This window comes from Catharus ustulatus, chromosome Z (assembly GCF_009819885.2).
Source record: "Catharus ustulatus isolate bCatUst1 chromosome Z, bCatUst1.pri.v2, whole genome shotgun sequence".
Classification (NCBI taxonomy): Eukaryota; Metazoa; Chordata; class Aves; order Passeriformes; family Turdidae; genus Catharus; species Catharus ustulatus.
This window is the reverse complement of record NC_046262.2, coordinates 10939290-10949209: the sequence shown is the minus strand read 5'-3', so window position 1 is coordinate 10949209 and position 9920 is coordinate 10939290. Positions and strand designations below refer to the sequence as shown.

Sequence of the window (9920 nt, the reverse complement as noted above, 5' to 3'; positions counted from 1 at the left end):
TTAGCAGTGAAAAAAATCTCTCCATAATTCCTCTTTAGAGATTACATGCTAACCACTGTGCTGCCAAGCAGAGTTCGAGGGCTTTCGCTGCCCTTACGATCCAGCCACAGTAAGCTACTCAGGCAACAGCACAGTTAAGAACTGTTTCAAGCCAGAGAATATGAGCACATTCACAAAGGGGGCCATTCCCCTGGGATGTGGGAAAGGGGAAGCTGATTCTCACAGGCTGTGGGGGATAGCTGTGCCCACTAATTTAGCATTTCACAAGGGAAGGGGAAGGAGTATAATCCACACATACATTGAAGCTGGGACAGAAGCAGCACATCCAGGCACAGATTCAAAGGGATGGGGGGAATGAGTCGAGTTCACAGCAGCTTCTGACTTAGTGTGGCCTGGCACAGGGTCTTGCCTCCTCACAGGATACACACTGTGGCCAGTCCCAAAAAAGATATCCCCATAAAGCACAGAAATAAGTGCTACAGAATTAAGCAGATTTAGGCATGCTTAGGAACAGATTTCTAGGCACAAAAATTTTACTAGAAAAAACTTAGGTACCTACAGACTTCACCAGTCAACCAAGTCAGGATTTAGGAGGTTAGAGAGGCAGTTGTACAGTACTAGATGCTCAAGTTCTTCTGTGGATACGTCTGATTTCTTCGGAGTCTTTACATCTTTGTAAGTATGCCCATCAGCTGCCAGCTTACTTCTGTTGTTCTTCTTCAGACAACTTGCTCATCAGCATCTTCCCGTCAGCAAATGCCCAAGGCTGGAGAAGTCTTTTCTGCCTTGAAAAAAAAGATAACAACTCTCCTTGCAAGTAGCAGAACCAGCTGCTTTCAGACCAAACACTAATTTAACAACAGGAGCTACCAACACGTAGCACACCTACGTCCACCTAACAGAGTCTGAAAAGTGTAATTGCCACCATGGACAGAAATACCAAATTTGCTTCATGTCAGTACTCAGAGGTGACTAACAACCCTCTGAAAAAATGCCTTTTTAGCAGAACCAGGCAGATGTTGGAGTTAGACTGCAAGGAAAGGGGTTGGAAATAGAAAACAGTTTTGAAAATTGTATTTAAATAATCATCTTAAATGCGGTACTAGGGATTAATGAACTTCTGTTCTGAAAACAAAACCAGAAATGTTGCATTTTTCTATCATTTAAAACAAATACTTTAATCTTTTGATTTTAAAATTCTTTCCTCGTCATTAAAAAAAATATTTTAAGAAGTAAATATATATCCTTATCGTAAAAACTTTCACAGCTTAAAAATACACTTTTCTTATCCCCCTATAAGTTTGATTCAGATAAAACTCAAATTATTTCCCAGGCATTTCTCTGGAACAGAGGCTGGTAAAGGCCAATCCCTGACATTCTCTAGGCTACATAAGCACTGTAGGCCCCAGGGCTGCTCAGACTAAAGGAACTTCACTTCACTGAAACACTGGCAAGAGTCAGTGCAAACCCTCAGCAGAACTAAAGCCTTTGTGCTTGGTTTTAAGTGAACCCAGAAATATCCCAGAGCAAGTGATTTGAAGTGGCTAGGATTGTTTCTTTTTCCTCTTGTTTTTTGGTTTTTGTAAAAATTTTTAATTTTATTTACAGTTGTGCTGATTTCCTGAAGTGAAATAAGAACAGTCTGAAGTGCAGCAAGAATTAAGCCTGCAACCTCAGTGCCGTGGGAGAGATGCTGTCTTGCTACACATGGTCTGGGGCTGTGAGGTTTCCTTTCCCCTCAGTGGCCTGGGGAGAGGCTGGGGAACAGTATTAGGGGAACATCCTCCCTCCAAACCCAGGCTAAGGAACACTCCATGAAGCTGCAAATTCTGTCCTTGGTTTCTCCTTGGCTCTCTGGTTTGCTCTATACCCTGGCAGCCCCTGAAGGGATGGGGGTAGCTAGCAAAGCAGATTCTGCACTGATCTGGAGGGGAGCACAGTGTTCTTTGTGCCCACTCTTTCCTAAGTCCCTAAAAGAGGGGAAAGACACCAAGCCTGAACAAGCAGGAGCTTTGTTCCCACTTGTCCTGGCTGTTCCTCTCAGGCCAGGTTTGAAATAGAAGAGAGGCTGGCTGATCCCCATGGCCTCAGATGAGCCCAGGGAGCAGTGACCAGTCAGTCATGGTTTACAGGGTCCTGCAGCAGGGAGAGAGCAGCTCAGCTCCCTCTCCCTGCCACAGACAAACACACAAGGGTGTGAGGGCTGCTTGCAACTCCAGCTTCAGGGGACATGCTTGCGGCCTTCCAGCTTCAGTCCACCCCAACCAGCCCCTCACCTCCCTGTGGTGCTTTACATGCATCCCACATCCTCCGTGGCTGGAGTCCCATCACCCTCATTAGTTCTTGTTCCCAAGCACAGGAACAAGCACTAAAAAACACCCCACCACTACCTTCTCCTAGTCCTGTTCTCCAGCTCAGGGTGCATTTTCCAGACAAAAACGTCCATCAAGCGTCTCCAAGAGCAGACAAAACCACAAAAGAGCATCTCTCACTAAGAAGTCCTCCTTTACTCATCCCTCCTCCCCTTGTCCTGACCAGGCATTCAATATCCCCAGGCCACATATGGCACTGTCCCACCCCCCGGAGCCCCCTGCCATCTCAGCAGTGCTGCTCCATGGAGCTGGCAGGCAGCAGGTCGTAGCGGCTGGTGTACATCACCACGCCGGGGGGGTAATAGGCCACGTCTGCCTGCACGGCTGCAGCCCGGGGAGCAGCAGGGGCAGGGCGGACAGGCATCACGGCATGCAGGGCCTGCTCCTCCTTCTCAGGCTTGGTGGTGTCAGTGAAAGGGCGCATGGTGGTGAGGGAAGGTGAGGTGATCCTCCAGAGGAGGTTCTTCAGTGCCTTGCGGAACTCCCTGCGCATGAGGCAGTAGAGAACGGGATTGAGGCAGCTGTTGGAGTGTGCCAGGCACACGCTGATGGGGAAGAGGTATACTTGGGAGAGAAAATACTCGTTACTGAAGTGAACCACGTTGAGTTTGATGAGTATCCCCCACGTTGTAAGTGCTTGGTTAGGCAGCCAGCACAGGAAGAAAGACAGCACCACGATGGACACTGACCTAGTGACTTTGGAGCGGCGCTTGATACTGGGGCCGCTGCAGGTGCTGCCCACGTGCTTGTCACTGATGAAGCGCACCAGGAGCAAGTAGCAGAGACTAATGATGACCAGCGGCACCACGAAGCCCAGCAGCACCTTCTGGATGTGGTACAGACCCAGCCAGAACTGAGCATTGCTGCCTTGGCCCTCTGGGAACTTGACAAGGCAGAGAACATCATCAAAGACAGTGGCAGTGGTGGAAAAAATGGCATGGGGCAGGGAAGCCAGGACAGCTGACAGCCAGATGAATGCACAAAGCCACTTGGCAGAGCAGCAGCCAGCCATTGGGTCTCTCCGACGCTGATTCTTCAGGGCTGAAGCCACAGAGCGGTATCGAGCCACACTCATGGCAGTGAGAAAGAATACACTGGCATACATATTCATTGCTGTCACATAGGAGACGATCTTACACATTGCCTTGCCAAAGAGCCAGTTGAAGTCCAGCGCATTCTCCACTGCCCAGAATGGCAAGGTCAGCACAAACTGGAAATCAGTCACTGCCAGGCTAGTCACGAAGAGGTTGATCGAGGATTTCCTCCAGCCTTGCTTGCTTTTCATCAGGTAGAGCACCAGCAGGTTGCCCACCAGTCCCAGGGCACACACCACGGAGTATACCAGAGAGATGACAATCCTCACCACATCAGAACTGTCCCCCTGCATGCCGTCGGCTCGCTCCAGGTTGATAGTCTTCAAGAACTGCAGGAAGGACGCGTTGCTGCCGTTGTCCATCTGAGCGCTCTCCAGGAAATCCAGCGGCGTGTCCCAGAACTCCCTGTCCGCTCCTTCCTTTATGCCAGCGGCTGGCGAGCAGGCACTGCGCTCGCAGGGCTCGCCCATCCCATGCTAGGGTAGGAGACGGGTTCGCGGGAGCTTTTCTCCCGAGGCTGACCGGCAGCGGCTGCAGGCACCACGCGCTGCCGGAGTGCGATGGCACCGCTGGCGCCGCTGGCTCCGCGCCGCGCTTTTATGCGCGCCGGCGGGGCGGGGCATGCGCGGTGCGCGCGGAGCTCTCCCGGGTGCTGAGCGCGGCCCCGCTGCCCCCGCAGACCGCCCCGTTCTGTTCCGTTCCGTTCTGTTCCGTCCTGCCCCGTCCCTTCTCGCCCCCTCTCGTCCCGTTCCATCTCTGCCCGTCCCTTCCCGCCCCCTCCCGTGCCATTCCGTCCCGTCCCGTCCCGCACACCTGGCCGGGAACCTCACGTGTGAATCAACCCGCGTTCTGGCGGGCTTAGTGCGGCAAGCGCCCGGCCAGATGCGATGCTCTCTCCCTCTCCCCCAGTCCCCTCAGTGTCATGCTCTCTCCCTCGATATGATCCCCCACCGTCTCGATGTGATCCCCTCTCCTTGATGTGCTCCCCTCTCCCCCGATGTGATCCCCACTCTCTCGATGTGATCCCCACTCTCCCCGATGTGATCCCCCCTCCCCCGATGTCATCCCCACTTCCCCGATGTGATCCGCTCTCCCCCGATGTGATTCCCACTCTCTTGATGTGTTCCCCTCTCCCCTGATGTGATCCCCACTTTCTTGATGTGTTCCCCACTCTCCCTGATGTGATCCCCTCTCCCCCGATGTGTTCCCCTCTCCCTCGATGTGTTCCCCACTCTCCCTGATGTGATCTCCTCTCCCCCGATGTGATCCCCTCTCCCCCGATGTGTTCCCCTCTCCCTCGATGTGTTCCCCACTCTCCCTGATGTGATCCCCTCTCCCCCGATGTGATCCCCTCTCCCCGATGTGTTCCCCACTCTCCCTGATGTGATCCCCTCTCCCCCGATGTGATCCCCTCTCCCCGATGTGATCCCCACTCTCCCCGATGTGATCCCCTCTCCCCCGATGTGTTCCCCACTCTCCCTGATGTGATCCCCTCTCCCCCGATGTGTTCCCCACTCTCCCCGATGTGATCCCCACTCTCCCCGATGTGATCCCCTCTCCCTGATGTGATCCCCACTCTCCCTGATGTGATCTCCTCTCCCCGATGTGTTCCCCACTCTCTTGATGTGATCCCCTTTCCCCGATGTGATCCCCTCAGTTCTGATACGATTCCTTTCCCCGATGTGCTCCCCGCCGACCAGCTCTCACAGAGCCTTTCCCCTCCTGAATGGGGACAAGTTTTGGGGATGTGGCACCTTCACCGAGCCGCAGGGTGACCCCGAAACCACCCGCGCTTTCGCGCTTGAGAAACCTCGGCACCGAGCCGGACCGCGCTCCGAACGGGCTCCCCTCCTGCTTTTGGGACTTCGGGAAACGGTGTCTGTCCCTCATCCTGAAGCGAACGGCAGGAGAAGGAAGCGGTGAAGGCCGGCTCTCGGCGCAGCGCTCGGGCGAGGCGGGAGCAGCAGCCGCTGCCCGGCGGCAGAGCCATCCCGCCCGCAGGGGGCCCCCCTGTCTTGCGCGGGGCCCGAAAATCGCTTCCCCACCAAGTTCGCCGCAGAAACGGAGAGCAACCGATGGGAATAGGAACTGAGGGTTTCCTTCTGTTTCGCTTTTAAATAAATCAAGATAACCGCGCATTTTGAAAACCAAATAGATTCCGAATACAGCTAAATAAAGCACTGTGAATCAGCCATCTGGGGGAGATTTACAAAACATTTAACAAGTATATTATTTCTCCATTGATTTATCTCACTGAACTTCCTGCAAAGACGCAGTCGTGTGTGCTATTTGTTATCAGCAGTCCACTCATCATTTTGATTTGTATCTGCCCGGGCCCTGTAAAAGTATCAGCCAGATCATGGTATGGGAGTGTTACAGGAGAACAAGACTAATTAGAAGTTTTATACATCATTCATATTGCTTATAATGAGGGTGCAATTTACTGGAATTAACAATGCAAGGCTCTGGGAAGGTTTAAGGTTTAGTCTGCTGATTACTTGCTACAATAAATATCTTGGTACTAGAATGACAAAAAAAAAAAAAAAAAGAAAGAAAAAGGAAAAAAATGGACCTTCAGAACACTGACCACATCAGGCCTCCAAAAATGGACCCTGGCATTTTTTCCTGTCATAGTTTAACCCCAGCCAGCAGCCAAGCCCCAGGCAGCCACTCACTCACAACCCCACCAATGGAACTGGGAGAGAATTGGAAGGGTAAGAAGTGAAAAACTCAAAGGTTGAGATAAAGAGTTTCATAGGGAAAGCAGAAGCCACACATGCAAGCAGAACAAAACAAGGAGTTAGTTCATCACTTCCTATGGGCAGGCAGGAGTTCAACCATCTCCAGGAGAGCAGTGCCCATCACATCTAAGTGTCACTTGGGGAGACAAATGTCATCATGCCAAACATGCTCCCTTGCCTCTTCTTCCCTCCCCTTTCTATCCTGAACATGATGTCACATGGTGTGGACAGTGGCCTTTGGTCAGTTGGGGTCACCTCTCCTGGCTGTGTCTCCTCCCACTGTGCCAAGCACCCCCAGCTTCCCTGCCAGCGTGGCAGTCTGAGAAGCAGAAAAGGTCTCGGCTCTCTGTAAGCTCAGCTCAGCAGTAACTGAAACAACTCTGTGTTACCATCAATGTGCTCAGTACAAACCCAAAACATAGCTCCACACCAGCCACTTTGAAAAAAATGAACTTCACCCCAACCAAATCCAGCACACCTTCACAATTTTTCCAAATCATGTTTTTTTTTCCCCCCTAGGTTTCCATACCTCTTAATCACTAACTAGGGTTGCATCTGGGTGGCATTTTCAATACACAGCATTAAGTTCCATCTCTCAGCCTGCTGAATGGCAACAGTTTTTCAAATTCTTTCAACCAGAGGAAATCATCCTTGCAGTGAAATTTAACAACTCCATTAGTCCCATCAGTATTGCACAGTCAACTGTAAAATAGAACATGTAGAAGACAAAGCCACTGATCTCTTAAAACCAGCAGCAGAACTATCATATCAATAAACAACATGAAAATGCTGAGTTTCAACCAGACCTGCAGAGGGTGAGATGCCCCTCAGCCCATAGCAGCATTCTTAGCACTGGAGTCAGCACTTACCCAAAACCAAGTTTAGCAAAATATTCAAAACAAGCAAATTCTTATTAATTTTTCCCTCTCCACTTAGTTCTGCTACTATTAGCCCCCAAGGAAAAAACAATCTGTAATCGAGCCATGTAGAAACTATGACATGTTCACTTGGTAAATTATTAGTGTGATTGATAGCGCAGAAGTGGATTTTTTCTAGATTGAATTCTGACCTACTCTCATCATATTGCTGTCTTTACACCCAATTTTAAATATGTCACTGGAAAAATTGCAGCAAACATGTCTTGCATAGAATAATTTTTTCTACCATTTCTTCTGTTTGGCATATCTTTTGTATATATTGCTGAGACTGAAAAGTAATAAAGATTCAGAAAGGGGAAGAAGAGGGAAGTAATGCCCAACCTTACATTGCTTTTCCTGTTGGTCACCCAGAGAAAGCGATGAGTGTAAACTGAGGTGTCTCCTGGGAACTCTGGTAATGGAATTTGAACTCAGGTCTGCAAGTGTGAAATGATTGTACAAGGTTTTTGCTCATGTTTTCACCCCCAGAAAAACTCCTTTTTAGTCTTGGGTGGATTTTCTTTTTCTTTTGTCATTCTTCATTTCAGAGAAGTTTTAGAGGCAGGTAAGGGAACTTGCAACACCTAGATAAATAATAAAAGAAATATTTGCTGAATAATTTATTTAACACACTGCCAGAACACTGACATAGCTGAAAAAATGTTTTGAAAGGCATCAGCTACTTTCAAAAAGTATTGCAAAACTCATCTGATACAGTCACAAGGGTTATTGTTCTGGAAGACACTGTCGTCTGTTTGCTCCCTATTCATTCCATCCATGCTGCCAAAGCTATGTTGCAAACATGTAACTTTCCAGGGTCTTCTTTTTATCCAAATGTCAGTGTAATTCACATTACTTACTCAAACTTTCTGAAAACTCTAATAACTTGACAGGCAGAGGCTTCCATTATGCACTCTGGTGATAACGGTAGAAAAAATGCCTGATTTGTGTATTTTGTTAATCTCAAACAAATCAGGCAGAGGCTTTTTTTTTTGGATATACATAGTACTTTGCTAAAATAATCCACGAGGATGAGATTGCTAGTTTGCCTGCAGGCAGCATCAATCAGTACAGTACTTAAGCTTTCAATAGTTCAGACCACCAACAGAAATTGCCCATAGACTATATTGAGTCAGTGTCCTGCAGGTGTTTCTCAAATAGCATTTAAAAATGTTTTAGTTATATATACCAAATAAACATTTGTTGAAAATGGTAATTTTCCTACAATTTACCCCAAAGAATTCCTGTAATTTTTCACTCCCTTTACAGACCTCATACACAAACAAAAGATTTATTATAATTACAACAGTGACTGAACCAGCTGTATGCTCCTCTGAAATATTTTGGCAAGGGAGATGGTGCTCTGTTTTCAATATGAAAGGCATTTTTGTACCTCAAAGCAGATTTTTAAAATATTGAATGTATCGCTAAATACAGAAACATGGGACAATTTCTCAGGATATTTTTGTAGCAGTAAGAGATTTAATTTTTTTTTTCCTATTTGACATACTGAAGCAAAAAGTAATAGCAAAGCTCTAGAACAGATTTTATTTCAAAGATTCACTAGTGTGTTGCTTAAATGGGCTTTACATTATATAAATGTTGCATTTATGAAATTGAATTCCGTTTTATAAATAATTCTTTTTATGGCATATTCACTCAAACAAAATTTTGGACCAGGAGAAGGAAACTAGAAAACAGTAAAGAGATATTTCATATTTGTTTAGCTTTTCAGTTCTAATTTCTGCAACCAATATGGTCTCCCTTTGGTATTTTTATGAGCTCAGGGCTACAATTTCATCCTTCTGACCAAATTCAGATAGTAACTGTTAATAGTTACATTTCCAACTGGATTTTACAACCCTACCTTCTCCATCCTGAGAGTGAACTTGGTGTGGCTTGATGTACGTCCACCATGGGAAGATTTTCATGGCAATTCTTCTCTTAAAAGAGTAGTTGGAAATGGATTCAGGCTTTCATTACAAAATCTCAGATTACACAATGGTCATACCACAACTGGTGGACCACAGACCCTCCAGAAAGTATTACTTGGATACAGAAAGAAGTTTTAATAAAAACAAAACAAAACTCACAATAATACCCCAAAATCAAACAAACAACCCCCCCAAAAAAACTTTGAGTATTTTCATCATCCTCTCATCATTTGCTCTCTAGGCAGACTACTGAGAATATATTTTTCAGGCACTAACTTTCATAAAAAGATAATTTGAAGTGACCTGTTGCCCAAAAACATGCTTTTTATTTGGTTAATATGCATAGTATGACCAATGAGTTTATAAACTCACATAGTAGAAGCATGAAATTATAATTTTTTGAATTAGCTCACCAATTATAAAAACAATCCATGTTTGAAGACTGACTAGAAATCTGAGTGTGAGCATACAAAAAAGCTTCATGTTAAAGAATCACTCACTACTTTAGAGTTTGTTTCATTCTCTTAGTTAAATCTGCCCAAAGACATACCAGAAGTGGAATGTCAGCAAATATATATATTTTTGTGCAAGAGTAACTTATGAAGTTCCAAAAATCTGTAAAGACTATAATGAAATGGAAGTTGAGAGATCCAACAGAGTCTCTGGCTCAATTACCAATAGTTAGCTGTGTTAAGAGGCTGCATCTCTAATGAGAATCAGAGAATAAGACTAAAGATTAAAAAAAGATATTTTTAAAAAAATGTACTTACAAGCTTCATTATAAATCTTGCAAAGAAATAATACATCAACAGTGGCAATTTCCCAGGAAACTCCTTGGGGTCCTTGGAACTGAGAGTCATTC

The 9920-nt window shown here is 46.6% G+C and overlaps 1 protein-coding gene across 1 annotated transcript; it reads right to left on the bottom strand.

Annotated features, from left to right (window-relative positions):
* Positions 1-692: 692 nt before the first annotated feature.
* RXFP3 (relaxin family peptide receptor 3) lies at positions 693-4047 on the bottom strand. Its single transcript, XM_033086138.1, has one exon. It carries the CDS (start codon positions 3934-3936, stop codon positions 2599-2601), a length of 1338 nt encoding a protein of 445 aa, XP_032942029.1. The 5' UTR covers positions 3937-4047; the 3' UTR covers positions 693-2598.
* Positions 4048-9920: the final 5873 nt, after the last annotated feature.